Source organism: Corvus cornix, chromosome Z, assembly GCF_000738735.6.
Source record: "Corvus cornix cornix isolate S_Up_H32 chromosome Z, ASM73873v5, whole genome shotgun sequence".
Taxonomy (NCBI): Eukaryota; Metazoa; Chordata; class Aves; order Passeriformes; family Corvidae; genus Corvus; species Corvus cornix.
In genome coordinates, this window is record NC_046357.1 from 52,714,533 (window position 1) to 52,732,833 (window position 18,301).

The 18,301-nt window shown below is 38.4% G+C and overlaps 1 protein-coding gene across 3 annotated transcripts in view; it reads left to right on the forward strand.

Moving 5' to 3' along the window:
• Positions 1–18,301, forward strand: part of PCSK5 (proprotein convertase subtilisin/kexin type 5) — a 225,985-nt gene that overhangs the window by 53,341 nt on the left and 154,343 nt on the right. For all 3 annotated transcript variants that reach the window (XM_039566779.1, XM_039566778.1, XM_039566777.1), the window contains exons 4-5: positions 15,702–15,845; positions 18,135–18,211. In XM_039566779.1, coding sequence (XP_039422713.1) covers positions 15,702–15,845; positions 18,135–18,211 — 221 coding nt within the window. The remainder of the gene's footprint in view (positions 1–15,701; positions 15,846–18,134; positions 18,212–18,301) is intronic.

An 18,301-nucleotide genomic window follows, 5' to 3' on the forward strand; every position in this document is an offset into this window, starting at 1 on the left:
ATTCTTGTAGACCACTGAATTTGTGTTGAAGAATCAAGACCCTTTTCTGATGGTTAAGTTTCCCAAGATACCACCAAACCTTGAGGCTCTGTGTTCATCCTACCACCTGCAGTATCTTTACCCCTAGCTCTTCAATCCTGTCCCCATCCTTTACATCATCTCTTATGACTACCTGAACTACCGAGAAAAAACTACAAACAAACAAGCAAACAAAAAAACTCCAACCAACCAAAGAAAAAACACCAATATTGAAACCTCAAAATAATAGACTAAAGGAGGATGGATTGAAATTTTCATCAACAACACTGAGGAGTTAGATTGTTCCAGCTTTCTTGAGGATCTTGACCCTCAATTTATGGTAGCTATCCACTTAGTTTTGATTTAATTATTAGAGGTATTTGCTACTCTCACATGGTTGTCCCTTTTAAAACGTTGCCACCTGCAATTTCCATCTGCTCCCACTCAAGATTGGTGATGAAATACTACATAAGAGGATAAAAGTGTTCTGAAAGTGAAAGCATTATTCTACTTTGTGCCTGTCCTTTGGAAATGTTTGCCCTTACACATCATAACATTGACCCATTGTCATTGATACCGACCAGTGAGAGAGAACGAAGTTCTGAAGGTTCCTGCCTTTTATACCCACTCACACTGGGCATGAGATATGGTCTGCTTTCACTGTCTGGCTGCTGTTGCTTTACTAGTATTCAAAAGTTTCAAATGTTGACCTCACTGTGTGAAGCAGCTTTGATCTTGTTTGTAATACAGTGATAGCACAGTGATAGCCAAAGACCATATTGTACATTGTGTAAACTATAACCACTGACACATTCTGAGGACTAATTCAGGATTTATTCTTCTGAATTAATCTACATGGGTGGCCAAACCCACTTTTTAAGCTTGGTTTGTTACTATACAAAGGCCTAGAAAAAAATCTTCAGTGGTCTCAGTGTTTGAAAAATTCATACACAAGAGTTGTCCCGTGGTCTAATAGGAGAAGTCAAATGATGGCTGAGTCATTCATCTCTTCTCATCTCTTGGCATGTAGAAGTTCTACATGTAGAGTGTGAGTGGAACAGAGGTTATGACCCACGTTGCCTCCAGGCAGGCACCAAGCAGCACAGGTCTCCTGATGCAGTCATGTTGTATGAGGAAGGACAGGGACAATTTGCGTGTCTGTATATGTGTTTGGATTTTAAAAAAAAATAATAATTCGAATTCTAACTTACCAGTTATTCTAAGTTACTTTTCTTGTAGGCATTTGTCAATAGGGATACTACTAGGAAATGAACTCACATAGGAAAATTCAATTAGAAGGAATGCATGCAGTATTAGGCAGATTTCCCCCATTTCTCCTTTTGGTGGAAAGGAGATTATAATCACACTGCATGCAGTTGCTCATTTGAGTTGTGTTGTGTTGGGAGAGGCAAGAAGAAAAGTACTTACTGTGGATTGAAAAGTCCTCACTTCAAATATTGTATCCATGTTAAGTCCTGGCATCTGTAAGTCAAAGGATGATAGTTTAAAGTGCCTAAACAGGGGGATAAAACCAGCTGTTTTGGCTGTTTGTAAGAATGAAAAAAGAGATCTTTTAATAACAAAGTTCTATCTGTAATGATGTTGGTAGTGAGATAATGTGCAACAAAGTATGCAGGCACGTGATCAGATCCCATGCACCTCAGGGGAATTAGGCATCCCCCTGAATGCCTTGCAGATCAAGGATAGATTTAAGCATATTCCTAAACTTAATGTGTACTTTAAAGTTCTGTTGATTTTTCTCAGCGTCCTCCAAGCCAACATTAATTGGCTGCTAATTGGCCCAAATTTTGTGTTTCAATAACCCTGTCATTACATTAGTTGGTTTTGTTGATTGTTCTATGTCAAATGCTCAGTCTCTAGAGGAATTGATGAGGGTGTCTGTAAAAAGACTGGAATGGATCTTCAGTTGAATTAATATAAAAGCTGTATTTATATTACACAACACCAAGGTTATAAAATGAAACCAGCTTTCTTCTTGCTTTCTTTAGAAATCTTTTTTCCTTAAAAACTCATACCAATAGCAGAGCAACCACACAAATCCATATTTTTCTGTTTTAAAACAATTCGTATCTATGTAGTGATGCTTATGAACTAAACTTCTTAAATTTTTCTCCAGAGGTAATTAAAAATCTTTTTTCAAAATTTTATTCTTTTCAAAAATGTTGTCACCCACTCCTAAATGTAGATGTCTTGCATTAACTTTGGCATAAAATAAACACCATTGCTTTCCTGCTAGTTTTCAGAAATCAGAGGGTCTGGGTGTTGGTGGGCCTCATTTCTGATTAAAATCAGTTCAGCAGCATAATTATGGTAGAGTTCAGTAAGAACTTTCATAAGCAGATTCACAAATAGTGAAATTAACCATTGCAGCACTGTAAGTCTGGTGAACTTCAACAGGAACTTTCACAAACATAGATTCACTAATAGTGCAGTTTATTGGAGCAATAAATTATAGATTCTTTTAGATTGCCAGTGATAAATTCACTAGACCTTCAAAATATAAGCGCACTTTGTACATGTACTACATATACAGTAGTATGTAGAAGTATTCCTGAGTATATTCCAACTCAGTTGGAGGTGCAAAACTTAACTAAAGAGGTGCCCCTGCTTTTGGGAGATGAGCAAGCCCATTCGCTTTTCTGCAAAGGTGGTTATATTCTCATTCTTTGCCCTAGAGGATTTCGAATGCCAATTTATACTTTTGGGAGTAGTGAAGGTGAGACTATAGTCAAATATTCTGTAATTAACATCAAAAATGGTGGTGCTGGGTAGCCACTTTATATGTGAATGAGATATCGAGAGTAGCTCAGAGATTACAAACTATGGGTCTTGTGCAAAGGTGGAGCAGAAAGGTGACAACAGCATCAGTCACTTTTCCACCTGGCTAATTGCAGCATTAGGGGTCATTCTCCACCTGATAACCCATCACTCCATCAGCAGGCCATCATGCCCCCTTAGCCACACATCTCATGGCATATCTCACAGCTGCAGCCCTCGTTCCTACTAGATGTCAAAAGGGGAAAAAGTACAAAACATCCCCTCATTTGAATGTTTCATGTCAGTTCTGTGCTTAGATCTCCACAGCTAATCACCTGTGAACAGACAGGTTCATTTGAGTGGCCTGCTGTCTCTCCAAAGACATGGGAAATAAATTCCTGCTCATTGCAGAACAGTTGGACTACATGACCTTTAAAATCATCTAGTTGACTTTTGACATTTTTGCTTAGCATATTTAATTGAGATTTAGTCATAGTAATTAATGTTTTAGTGGGTATTTAGAGTGGAGTTATTCATTATATGCTTATATGTAAGCCAGCATCCAGCTGAAGCTTCCTCTCAAATTATTTGAAGGTAGTTAAATGGCAGAAAAATTAGTTCTTAGTTTTCCCATATTATACTTCTTACTGAGTCTTCAGTGGAGTTCCTGACACAGAGCTGCTTCAGTCTCACAGAAATCAGCATCAGGATCTGAACCTCTTTGGTTAATTCCCCTTTGGTTTGATTGAGCATTGTCTTGATGATTAAAAATCTTAAGCCTTGTAGTTGTATGTTTATCTTGCTCTGTACTTATCTTGTTAGGCCATTCTTTACTAGATTAAACAAATATTCCCCCTTCAAAAATACAATCATGTTGAGTTACTTGCATGCTGCAATCAAGCCATGTTTTCACCCTCTGAGATAAAAGAGTTTCTTTGAGCTTGTTAAGAATCACTGTAAATTGTGTTTACACCACTTGTTTCAGACAATAAGCAGCAAGAAAACAAGCAACAACTCAGTGTTCATTCTCCGGTAACATACTCCGTAGAACTTCAGTCCTAGGCACATGCATGTATCATTCCAGAAATAGCATCATTGCTGTCATTAAGAAAAGTGTCTTAACCCACTTCTTGCTACCCCACTGCTTAACTACCAAAGAATAATATAGCTTCACAGAGCATTTTTTGAAGCTGTAGGCGATTGTCTACCTTACATCTTAAATCCTTTTAACCATTACTGGGTTTTATGTAGACTCACATTTTAAGCCTTGCACTCTTAATCCCACAGGCATAATTTTTTGTATGATTTTATATAAAATTATATTACAAACACGCTGCTTAAATAGGTTCATCTTCATAAGTGATCGTGATCACTGTCTCTGTTGCTCTCTGTACTTTCCACTCTACTAACTTTTCTGTCTTCAGATTTGAGACTGTGCTATATAACAACAGTTTCAACTTTCTTAACTACAGGTAAACAGCAGAGCCTCTTAAGATTTGAGACTTAATAATTGCACATGCTAAGTAATGTTTCCTTAAACAAACTGTATGTTAAGAAATCATAATGGATTCAAAGTACAAACTGGTATGTCAGATCTTCTGTTAGCTTCCTTATGAGTGGATATGTTATTAAATACTTACAGATTCGTACTATGTCTCTAATGGATCCAAAGATCTCACTACAGTTTTTAAGTAAGCAAAACCATTTTTGTAGCATGGTTTGTTTCCATGGTAGAACATAACAGCTGGGACAAAGTAGTTTACTGGAGGTACATTATATTTCCTTCATAATTCTCCATTTTACTTGGAAGAACCTTTCTAACTTTGCAACATATTTTTGCACATTCGTTTTAAAATCGTATTTCCAGTTAAACAGCAGACTCTTTGTAGGAGAAACAAAATTAGGAGGGAAAAGATGATCCATTTACAGCTCAGATTTGAAAATGGAATCAGCTGAGATCAGAAAGCTAACTGACAGGAATCATAGAAGATAATGATGGTAGGAATGACAAGGGAAAATGCAGAGAGTGTTATAATATAACAAGTACAAAGAATATTTTGTAGTGGTAGTACCAGAAAAAGTGGTGGACACAGAGGAATTGTCAACAGTCATAAAATCAAGAACTTGGACTTCTAGTTTACTTTTGACTGTATATATTTTTTCCTTCTGATCATAGCTTTCTTTAGTTCTTTCTTTGAGTGTTTTTTCTGCAGATTTCCTGGATTTGTAAAGATATCTGCAAATTCTGAAATAGTTATCATGAATGGATATCATTTCAGTGTAGAGACTGCCCTATCCACAGTATAAACCAACAGTCATGAATGTGATTTTCCTCCATTTGTTGTTAGACAGATTACATTTGATGTGCATAAAAGGTGCTTACACTAAGGTTGTATAGTCTCTCTATCTAGAGGAATACATTCCTATAGTATTAATTCAAAACTGTGCTTTCAGATTAGTTCCATATATTCAAGTACTTTACTTGCAGCTGGGAGAAGTTCCTTCATAGCAGTGCTGAAATCAGTGGAATCTATGTGTCTTTAATGCTAAAGTCAGGATTTTGTTTAGCAGCAGCTCCCCAAGTCCCTTAAAGCTCAATAGACACCTGTGTCCACTTCTCCATAAAAACAGTGTTTGCAAATACACTGGACATCTCCAGAACCTTTCTGCAATATCTGTATTTTCTGAGATAGCTTAATCCTGACACTCTGCTGACATTTCCTGTAAGACCCTTTGCAATTTTGACATTTTTACATACACTGTCTATTTTTCACAGTCTTTCATGCACAGCTGTGTCATAAATCCCTGGACTAACCTTCTGCAGCATTGCAGAAGAACTTCAAAATTTAGTCATCTGAGTCAAATTTCCTGAGACAGTAACAACAATAATTGTGTGATACTTCTTTATCTTATGCAAAACTTTTCTGGATTTTTGTCGGGTTTTTGTTGTTGTTCTTGAGTAATCTTTCCTTTTCCTTCTCAGGCCTCCCTAGCTTCTCTAGGCTAGTTCTCTCATTTATGCCAGGTGATTTCATCTGCCACCCCCTCTAATGGTTTGGCCTTATCTCTCCAGGTTTCACTTATACTACACAGTGGGCCTTGCATTCATCAAACATAGCACAGTCAAATGGTGAAAAGACTATTGGAGTCCACAGCACTTACTTCCCTGTAGGCAAACTAGAATAGCAGCCATTCATCTTGGTCTGATCCTCTACTGTTAATGAATTTTCACAGCATGCGTTTCCAGTGTTAGATGAAACACTTTTATGAGGCTGTCTAAGGAGGGTATGAAGTGATTTCTGTGCTTCTGTCTCAAGAGAGTAGTTTCATGATCTTAAAGTTTGTCCTCTGGCAAGTTATAATCCCCTGTGATATACCAGAGCAAATAATTGACCAAGGATACAATAATCTGACGGCTTTTATGGCTCTTAGGGAAAATGCTTCTAGGTGTCAAGTAGCATAGGTGTTTATTCCTGAACTGAATGCACTGTGAAACAGTTTCACCCTCGGAAACACCACATGCATTCCCCATTACTAGTAATGGAATATGGCGTTCTCTTCATATTCTGACCTATAAGTGCACTGTATTTCCTACCGGCTTTGGTTCCTTGAGAAAGAGCAGGACATGTATCTTTCCTTAAGCCTCCTGAACAAGTCCTGTTGTCTCATATCCCACCCCCCCCCCCCCCACTGTCCCTCTGTCCCTCCTTCTCCCCCCAGGACATCCCGCCATTAACACCAGATGTCATGAGGTGTCATATTGCCTCATGGATCAGAGGGACCAGACCACAACATAACATAGAGAAGAAAAGACTGCAGCAGTGCAAGAGTCCTTAAAAGTTCCATACAAGCATTCAGAGTCAACATCTCATCATCTTTTTCCTTGAAAGTCCTCTCATTCCTACAAGTTTATAACATTCTTAGAGAAACAAGTTTCCTGGTCCATCCTCTATCAGTTCCCTGCCCATCCCCAGAATCCCAAAATAGTATATACTTCTTAAGCACCATTCTTCCCTTTTCACTGTAACATGAAAAGAGATGGGAAAGAGAAGGAAGTGGATATGTGTAAGCCCCAGGCTCCTCCCACTCATCAGTCAGTCCCTTGGAAGGTTAGTGCTTAATTGAAGCTGTCTGCTCAGGGCCTTCTTTCCATGAAGTTATTTCAATTCTGTAAGATATGTTTACTCAAAGTCTAAATAAAACTACCTTCCTCTTCCATCCTCCTTAACAAGTTGATGTAGAAGTAATGGTCTTTGACTTGAAAACAGCTTAAAAAGTAAATTGTGAAGAGTCTGTCTTTAGTAGTATAGCAAGAATCTTTAGAAATTTATGAAAACTATTTTAAAGCGATGTTTAACATCTCTCTCTTTAATTTTTACCATAGAAATAATGAAAATATCAGATCTAGCTAGAGAGAGAGAGGGACAAATTTGATCTTGCTAGAGAACTGCAACTGCATGAACTGATGCATTAAAAAAAAAGGCATCTTTGGACTTCCTGTAAAACTGCCCTATTTTTCTTTCTTTTTTGTGATTTAGAAGAGGTCAAATAAAGAAAAAATGAGTCAAAGTCCACATAAAATGGTAAAATGGAAGGAATTGTCTCTCTGAGGAATCATTTGTGCTTCGTGAATACTGAATCCCCAGGGTTGATGGTGCACTGCTGAGGCCAGGGAGCAGCTGTTCTTTTCACATATTCTAATTAGTAAAAGAAGTCCCATACTTTTTTTTTGTACACAGGTCTTTGGGCAAGTAAAAATACATTACCTTTTGATCTGCTTCCTGCACTTCTCATGCTGAGTAGGCTATTTGTACAGTATTGGTGCTATCAAGAGTAGCAGCAGCAGTAGCAGTAAGTCATTGTACAGTGATCTTGAGAGAATATGGCCACAGACAGACATATATTTCAATGCATGCTTCTGTCCTTCCGGCATTTTTTGGCGGTAACCACATGAAATTGTTTATTTTTTTTCCTCTCTCTACCCAAGATATTCTACATACTGTTCTTATATTTCTCCCAATGCTTCCCAGGGAGAGTCCACACATTGGCATATACCTTTTGGCACATGACTCTCGACACATGAGTAGTGATTCAAGGATATACAAGATGCACCAGGTCTAATATGCCATTTATTATTATTATTGTTGTTATTATTATTATTTATTATTATTATTATTATTATTATATTGTGGTGAATCTTTCACAGTGGTTTAAAAAAGTTTTTTAAATGAAACTTTTCATATTTGCCTCTTAGTGGAGGTGGCAGAACATGCACAATAACCATAAGGCATTTTTAGCTACTTCACTTTCTTGGCCTTGAAGGAATCTCTCCTGTTGCCACCACATGGGTGTTGGGGTTTTAGGAGTTCTTCTTCTGTTTTCTCTTTCTCTTAAAGAATTTTCCCCATACATGTTGCCAGGGGGGCAAATTACTGGATGCTTAATTAAAACAAAAGACCTGGCCACAGGGGGAGGGGTGCATCTGGCTATTCTCTTTCACCTGGGCTTGTGGGCTGTGAGTTGTCGTGTTTGGATGGAGAGAGAGGCTGGACGGAATTTGTCAGCACTGGAGACTTCTGCTTTTTCAGCTGCCTTCCCTCCACCAGAGAAACCCTGGGATCCCAAGCCCGCCTTTCCCTGCCCTGCTGGGAGCTGGGCTGCGGCCGCCCTGCTCCCACCATTGCTTTGAGCCTTTGCTACTCTGTACCCCGCACGCCCTGCCTGCTGAGACCTCCAGGGGTTCCCACCGCAGCTCCGGAGTTCGGTACATCTCGGCTGCCACCTGGGATTTGTGCTTGTCCCTGCCGCTCCAGCCTGCTGTTCCCCAGGGTCTGGCCGGACACCGGGATCGGCTGCCCAGGGCTTTGCGAAGCCTTTGTCCCATCCCTTCCCGAGATCCCAGGCCACCAGTGCCACGCGCTCCCCGAGCTCGCTCCGGAGCGCCCCCTGCAGCCGCGGGGGAACCATCGCACCTGCCCTGCTCACCGGGAGCCGCCAGCGCCCCTGCCGGCTGCGAGCGGAACTGCACCCGAGGGGAAAGGGCCCGACAGCCGAGAAGGCTGGGACTGGGTTTGTGATTGCTGTTACTGCCAGAGCTGTTGTTGTTTTGTTTACCTGGTTATACATATATAGATATATAATAGTAAAGAACTGTTATTCCTATTCCTCATATCTTTGCCTGAAAGCCCCTTAATTTCAAAATTATAATAACTTGGAGGGAAGGGGGTTGCATTTTTTTTTTTTTTTTCATTTCAAGGGAGACTCCTGCCTTCCTTGGCAGACACCTGTCTTTCAAACCAAGACAATGGGAAAGAAACAGGACTAGAGGCAGATGTCCTAATGGAGACACAGGTTATGGTGCATGTAGGAGGAGGTGATGTTAGAGGCAGTTGCAGCTGGGAGAGAAACTCTGCTGTCTGAAGACCTAGAAGTGGGGGAGCTTCCACTCCTACAAAGGGTGCACTGTCATCAGCCTGTGGAACATGGACATAAAGGGCTTCCCTAAATTAATTTGTATTTAAGCCAGCACACAGTTTACAGAAAAAACACCAGTATTGATTTTAAAAAGTGCCAATGATGAAAAAGTGCTGGACTTGTCTTGAACACAAATTTTTCACATTATGAATTATTCTGGTTTTGTTAAGAATAGCAGTTTGATCACAGCCAAAAAATAACATTTATGAACTCCTTATTTTTCACTGCGAAAACCCATGTATGTAGGTTTGTAAGTTATTCTTGTCTCCCTATAGTCACCAGATACTCTTAGGAATATAAGAAGCCCTTTCATATTGATTTTCTGTTTCCCTTCATTGCTTAAACAGGCAAAAAATAATGTATGTCTGTGATTGCTTTATTGGCCTCTAAGTGTATTCTTTGTTAATGAATCAGTGAAGCTTAAGAACCAAATTCATCTCTAAAGTAAATTAACTAAACCCTCTGAAGCTGCACAAGCAATAAAAATTGAAATTAAATATTTAATATGATGCAGCCTTGAAATATTTCTCTTGATACAGATACAGATAAAAGAAGTGGCAATTCAGTAAAGCATGACTCCAGAAGTCAGATAATACTTCAGGCAAAATAATCTTGCGTTTGAGATTAACCACACTCTATATTACCTGCCTGCTCCTGCTACTTCTTAAAAATAAAGTGTGCAGCAACAATCAGAAATTATTTAAAGATGTAACTCAGAAGGAAATACTTTTCCTATACAGTTAGCAAGTGCTGTTTATCATGCACTTAGTATCAGATTACGCTTGAGGGAAAAAAAAAATTCTGCAAGTGTTCCTCCTTCTAAAAATTCTTCTTTGATCATCTGTTTATTGTGATAAAATAATTTTTTTAAAGTGAGAAATACTTTTAAAAAGAAATACTATTTTAGTAGTCTAGTTAGAAAATGTAGCTTTCAAGTGCTTACTCTGGAGAAGCCAAAAAGTCAGTTCAGTAGATCACATTGTCTTAACAGAACAAGATGTCCATTCTAATAAGAACCCTAGCTTTCCAAATCTCTTGATTACTACCTTGCTTGCTTCTTTCATTCCCGTTTAAAATTGGATCACCAGAAGAGCATAATAAAAAATACGTTATTTCTCTTTTTTTTTTGCAGGAAAGAGAGAATAATTGGCAAGTTTTAACTTAAAACACTGCACATACCTATACTTCAGAAAGCTGAATGTAGCATTAGGATGTCTCCTCTATTAAAAAGCGTATAATTTTGCTGCCTGTGCATTTGCCTGGACCAAGCTAGGAGTGCCAAATGCCCCACATTACATTCCCTTCACAGAAGAGGGAGATAGTCAACTTCTTTAACTCCCCAGAATGTCAGAATCAGCCCTGTGTGTCCCCTTTCTCTCTGCTTGTGTTGATCAAGGCAAGCTGTAGGTCCTTGACTGTCCTTCTGTACAAGCAATCTTGTGCAACTGCTGTCCTCTCCATGCCTGCGGGTTGGTAGCTGACAAAACCCCCTGTTGCAGAGAACATGACTGTAGTCTTTTTGTTTCTGTCTGTGCCAAAGACCATTTCACTGCTACTCTAAGGAAACCAGACTTTGTTGTTGTTCCTGCTTCTGTTCTTCTCAGTACTCAGAGTCTATCTTTTCTAATCCCTGACTGGGGTCTAGTATTTCAGAGCTTTCCCGGGATCAGAATTATAAGTAGTCTTCCACTAAATGAGATCCAGAACTTTTCAAATTCAAAATTGGTATTCAAAATTGTGTCATTCTGATTATCATGTTTCTCTATATCGCCATAGATATTGACTAGATCTTGCCAAATAACTTCTTGTAACTCAAAAACTACAAGAAACCAGTGCAGTGAAGTCATGAAGACTTACAGAGGGCACAATACGCCATTTCTGAGAAACTGCATGTCACAAAATTAGAAACTTCTGTTTCTACTCTGTTTTTATAGACTAATAGGCATTGCAAAGCAAGACAGAACCGAATTTTTAAAAGTTATTTTTCTTGTAATTTGATTTTAATCTCTGTAATTCCAAAATATTCTAATCATTGATATGTTCTTGATTTTTCAGTTTAACTGTTCAGTTTTGTTCCTAATCCCTAACTGGATATACCAAGACTCCAACTACAAAAATTAGTGTGGCAGACATATTAAGATAATGATAATGACCATAAGGTAGATTCTAGAGACAATTTCACAAAATAACTATGAGAGTCCGCATCCATGTCTGATACTGACTACAACATGCAAACTTCAGAAAATCAATCTAATGTTATATCTGCTTGTTAATTGCAAAAAGGCAGGCTTCCAAAATGTCTGTCCAAAGGTATAAAAGATATATCTAGAATAAGATATATTATGTGTTTTTATGCTCTTAAGTTGAATTTCAAGAATGGGAAAAGTTCAGTATTTGAAATTTTTCATACAATAGCCCTCTTTCTTCCCATATGTACTTCAGAAGTTCTTCCACCTTCACATGGTTTCTATTAAATACCATTGGTTGTATCATTAACATTTTCACATTAAACAGCCCAAACAAAACCATCATCCTTTGAATGCCCTTTTAAAATCTCAGTAAAATTACTCTAAATAACTGGGCAAGGGTTTGTTTATTCCTTTTGATGGTATTCTCCCGGCAATGGATGAAAACAATGTATGTTGAAATAGTGCTGATTTAATGCAGTTCTCTAGTCATGGTACCAATGCAGGAAATTTCTGTTACTTTATCTTTTCGACAAGCAGAAAATGCAGTAGAATGGTCTAATTCTTTCCTTCAAAATCCAGAAAACAGCAGTTCAAAGACTGACAGATCTAGTAAAAAGTTCCAACCACTGTGTTTGTACATGATTATGGCAAAGGTTGTTTTTATTCTAAAAAGAAAGAACAGGGAAAATAGACTGAAAAGGAACCATAAAATTCAGTACTTGCCCATTGATACAAAATTTAGTCACTCTGGATCACGTAACTTACTATCATGACAGATGTTTAATAGTTTTTTATTTGGGTAACACTGTAAACGGAAGCAGTGCTTCCAAATTAATTAAAAACCAGCCCTCTGCTAACAACCTGACAATGTAATTGGCGTTGGTGGTAAAGAAGTACGATTTGGTTAAAGAAAAATTATGGAGTGGAACCCAGGAAATTTCCTTGCAGGAAATGTTTTTTGAAGGAAAGAGGAATTTTAACCCAATCCAGCAGCTAAGCACCACATAGCTGCTTACTCACTCTCCCACCAGTGGGATCAGGGAGAGAAAAAAACAAGAAAACATATGCATCGAGATAAAAACAATTTAGTAGGGGAAGCTAAAGCTGCACACACTAGCAAAACAAAACAGGGAATTCATTCACCATTTTCCAGGTGTTCAGCCATCTCCAGGAAGCAGGGCTCCATTGTGTAAAAATTGTTTGGGAAGACAAATGCCATCACTTGGGACATTTTCCCCGTCCCTCTTCTCCCGTCTCTAAGTACTGATCATGACATCCTATGGTCTGGTCAGGTGAGATCACCTGTGTCCCAGCTGTGTCCCCTCCCAACTTTTTGCTCATCCCCAGCTGCCTCACTGTGATGTGGGAGTGATGTGAAGAGAAAAAAAGGCTTTGCTCTGGTAAGCACTGCTAAGCAATAACACAGACATCCCTGTTTTATCCAAGCTCTGTTCATCACAAATCCTAAACAGCCCTGCACTGGCCACTGTGAAGAAAATTAACTCTATCCCAGCCAAACCAGTTGAAAGGGACAGGAAAGAGTGCAAGTGAAGCCAAGTAGTAGGTGGCATATTAGACGCTGTTCGGTGTGGAGTGGCATATTTATACCATATACCATATAAGAGAATGCTTGAAAAGTAATTGCACTCCAAGATTTAAAGTGTTCTTGATTAAAGGCAAATTGGACTGCTTCAAGAGGAAAACGCCCATTTTAATTTATTTGGAGAAAATCAGACATGAATCTGGGGGAAAGTCTACTTTGTGATTAAAATACAGGAATCTTAGATCAGATGTTGAATGAAACAAAACTGGAGTTTCAGTTGTAAAAGACAGTACTGGAAGAGAAAACTAAGGCTAGAAACAGGACAGAAATTAAGAAGCAAATAATTGAATAGAAGGGAAAGAAAAGTAGAGAACAGAAGTGAAAAAATCCCGATGCTCTTCTAAATAGGACATGAGAGGTTGTTTTTTATTGTAATGATAATAGCTGAACCTTTCGTCTGCTGTTGAGCTACTCCCATTTGGATGTTTCTTTGCTGCCTGCCTTTACATTCTGTATCCATAATTACATAAGCTGTGTAGTAAAGTTAAGAGTGGACCCACAGTTATGACTGCTTTACCCTTGATTTTTCAATTTGACCTCCCATGTCTCTTGAGAGAGTCACCAGAGCGCACAGTAAGGCAAGAGATGTCTTCGGTGGTTGTCTCCATGTGTGTAGCAAAGGCCCCTTCAGTCACCAACACAAAGGCAAAAATATTCAAGTAAGGCAAGTGAGGGCAATGGACTCATTAAGGGAAATGCTGGTGATGTTCTGGCAGAGATCCAAAGAGCTTACAAAGGAATGGGGATTAAAATACTCATATGCTTGCTCAGCCTGTGTGGTTTGGCTGGCATGAAAGCAAAATAACAAGCTCATCCCCTAGGAAGAGAGGACAAGACAGTAAGTAAAGCAGCCAAGGGTCATTTAGCATTTCAGAAAAGGGGATAAAGGCACAGTGTAATGTCCCAATAAATCTGACTGGAGGCCAGAGCCAGGAATCCTGATTGCCCATTGTAGCTCAGTCTGGGGTTTTCCCTGTGGCTAGAGGCTGGTGCTTCCACCTTCCTGTCTCTTTGTCTTCACATCAGCAGAATGTGGAGGATGATATTAAAAACTTTTGCAGGTATTTTCTGGTGCTTAATTTAGTAACATTTTGTAAAAGAGAAACGTACCTGGAAACATTAAATTTGTTTAACTGTCTTGTTTGTACATTAGAAATCCTCATGTGTACAACCATTACATTCAGATGGCAAGTTTACACTGTACTTAATTTCATATAGCCAGCAGCATGAGCATTTCCAAGCAATACAGAGAACAAAAGCTACACATTCCTTGGAACAGGTCCCTGAAGTCCTTTGTGTGGGGATGGATAGACAGAGAGAGACAGATATTTACAGGCACAAGGGAAAGACCCTGAGAGAGACTATATTATGTATAATAATATAATCTTCCTCTAGTAATAACAAATGACAACTCTTAATCCTCTGATTTGGGTGGTAAACTGGAGAAAAAGGAGGAGGAAAATTACAATTTAATAGAAATCAGTTTGCACATAGGATTGCTAATGGTTCTTCAGTGTGCTGACTGGAGGGGACTAAGTCAAGGTGGAGTGCACCCCTCCAACTGTATTTACTCCTTACAAATTGTGGAGTGACACAACATGAGGCTGAAGTGGGGTCATGAGGCGGTGGGGCAGGGATTGAGATGGAACATGCTCTACAGGGACTGTTGCGATGATACAAGTTTGTTTTTTAATTTATTTTTTCTTCCTCCCACCTTTTGCTTTTGCCCTTCCCTGTACCCCTCTTTTTCTGTTTTTGCCTGTTGCTCTGTCCAAGGCTGGCAGAGCTGCCGGAAAGCAGTACTGATGAGAGAGGCTCATTGAATTAATTTCACAGGGGCGGGCGATGCATGTGGATTAGAGAGTCGCTAATGGGACATTACAAATACCTGAGGGTCATGTCTCATTACCATGGCAAGCCAGATTTCTTTACAGGAACTGGGTGCATTTGTGCTTAGGAAGAGGCTTTCAGTTTTAATGTACGCTAAACTTTCTTTCTCCATCACACTGGACTTGGTTACTCTGAAAGCTGTACCCCAGGCTGCTCTCAATCAACACTATCTACAATTCATCCAACCCCCTAAGATGCAAGTTTTTCAGGATGGTGTTTTCATTACAGGTTCTTAACTGTGGCTCATCTCCTGCTGATACTGCAGAAAACCTGCCAAAAGCGTTCTTTTATAGATAGAAATGAGTCTTGATTAGTTTCCAAACATTCTGTCAAGAAAGTGTACACAGCATGTAAGCTCTAAAAAGCAAGGTGTTTTTTTTTTCCCATGACCATTCCAGTACAGGCATTTTATCCACATACGGTTTGTTTTTTTGGAAAAAAAAAAAAATTCAAATATTTCAAATTCAGTACAGCTGAATGCTTCCCTTTTGTACTGCTTAGCATGAACAGTAACCAGAAAGAGAAATAAGCAGGACTAGCAGTTTTTATACAATTTACGTTTCTTTTAAAATTGTTTTCTGTCTAAATAAAGGTGTTGATTTTGTATAGTTCCTACTCAAATCAATATGTTCATGGGCTGTTTTAAATGGTAATGTTAATGGTAATGTTAATGTAATGGTAGTATCTCAACCCCTCATTGCTCAGTAATCTCCAATATCCAATATCTTTATCTCCTCTTCTTTCCCCAGCACTGCAGTGACAACACCCACCATTGCCAATCAGATATGAATATAGTAGGTGCTTGGAAGAGAGGTTACACTGGAAAGAATGTTGTGGTCACCATCCTGGATGACGGCATTGAAAGAAACCACCCAGACTTGATGCAGAATTATGTGAGTGTCCACAAGAGTCCAGATTTTCTGCTTTGTTATTACTCAAAGAAAAATTTGCTGCTTCTAGAAAGATGGAGAAAGAGAGGAGGAAAGGTGGAAGAATTATAAAAGTTTTATTAAGTTCCTTAAATGTTGGCACCAATGGGAGGAGGAAGTCAGTTTTTGATACTATGTATTGTTTTCGTTAAGACTGTATTTCATCGGAACATATTTAATATCTGGATGGCTCTTGTAGCTGAGTCCTGAATTTCTGAAGGACTGGAACCAATTACTGGATATTTTTTGTCTCTTTTGCAATTTTTTTACTTAATATCTTCACACTCTCAGAACTTAGAAATGGAATACACTGCTTTTCAGTTAACACATGCAACTGAATTCCATGTTTGGCCAATACATTTAGTCAGCAAGACAGAAGCTTTTCTCAAAGACAGTAATTTTACATTAATCCTTCCATACATTAATTTTTAAAGCTATTTATCTTACTGCTAGAAACAGTATTAAAGGAAAAATATATGACCTTTCATGATTCACTCAGTTAAAACCAGGTGTAGAATATTGTGTTGTAGAATATTCTTTCTAGTAAATCTATTTTAACTCTGAGTCCCCTCACAACTTGTGATAGAGTTGCATCCTTTGTTTTTTTGTGTTCTGTGTCCATGTTGCCTCAGGAGGTTTCTGTTTGCTTGTAGTTCACCACATTTAGATGACTGGTTTAATCAATCTTGGAGCCTGATAACATAAGGAGAAGCTTCTTCTCTAGTGGGTTACTTCCTGAGTTAGTGTCAGAGTTTGAAGCTGTTCAGAGCATCAGGGCCACATTTTGCTGGAGTGATTTGTCCTATCTCTTAGAAGTAGGCATTAGCTGAAGGCTTGTAACTGTGAGAACCTTATGATTTATCTGAAATAAAGTGTGCAAGGTGTCCTTCTACACAGAGTAATAAAACAAACAAATATATTTGGATTGAGCTGGACTGGTGAAGATGACCAGAGCAAGGCATGTATGAACCTTCACTCCCGTTACAGATCTTGTTAAAGAGCCCTAAACACAGGCTTTTTGTCAGCAAGCTTACCTTGTTGATAGAACATTAAGAGATGAAGGTGACAAAAACATCTTTAACAATCCATTAAAAACTACAATGGTCTCCACAGCTTAAAGCCACTTATTTTAAATTAGCCATATATACATATGTGTCCTTCCCCATGCTACATGTGGAACTCAGATTGGAAGGTGTGAAAACACAAGTGGGGGGCAGTTGCCCTATTTGTCACTGTATTTTGATCCTAGCACATGACACATCTTTCATTTTAATATCTTAAATTATTTAAATAAAGCAGGTATAATTTTATCTCCTCAGTGAATGACCCCGATTGTATCATGTCGCCTCATTCTAGTACTATCCTTCCACTGAATTTACAGCAACTATTTATTTCCTTACCACTTCTCTCTCCCTTTCCTCATGCCAACAAGGAATTTCCCCAAATTCACAAGCAATACACATTGCTTGTTTGATCACAAATGCCTTCTACACCTCAGATTATAGGTGCTGCAAATAGTAATATTTGAGGTGTATGTGTAACTGGTTTTCAACAAACAAAAGTTTAAAAATTGCTGCTTGCCGTGTCAACACACTGCATGCTACTGCGTCAATTAATGAGAGCCATACAAACCAACAGCTGTTTACTTTATAAACTATTTTCCGCTGTAAGAATCCTGACAAATATGGACCGAAAGGACGGATATCTTGCAGATATTTGAAACAGTCATACTCCCAGGGAAATTGGGAAGCAGTTTGTGTTGCTTTCCAAGATGTAATTTTATAATTATATTATATTATAATTATATTATATTATAATAATATTCTTAAGAAAATTATATTATTCTTATTTCTTGAAACAATGGCTGAAATTTCAGTTATTGTTGTGCAGATAATTTCTTGAATCTTAAAACATACAGCAAAATCCCAGTTTTGAGAATGAACTCTCTTAACTTCTGAGAGGTTCTTAGAAGAAAAGTGGTCTTCTAGTTAAATGAAACACCATTTTCTGTTTCCTTCCTAATACTGCACTTATACTTTTTCAGAGCATTTTTTATCCTTCTCTGTTTTCCAAAATTAAAATAAAATATATAATTCCCATATATAATGCTTTCCTAAAACACAGTCATCATTAAACTACAGGAATATTAGTTAGCCTAATTACTCATTTGTATGAACCTGCTAACGAATGTATAGGCCGCAAGTTGATGGCTAATTAATTAGCAACTGGTTTTCTTTCTTTTGTTGGATACAGGATTCACAGGCCAGTTTTGATGTAAATGGAAATGATTTTGACCCTATGCCTCGATATGATGCCAGCAACGAGAACAAGTAAGGCACTATGACACCGTTGACATTTTCTATCTAAGTCATCAGGTAGAAAGTACCAGTTCATCTATGAAACTCTACAAAACTTCATTT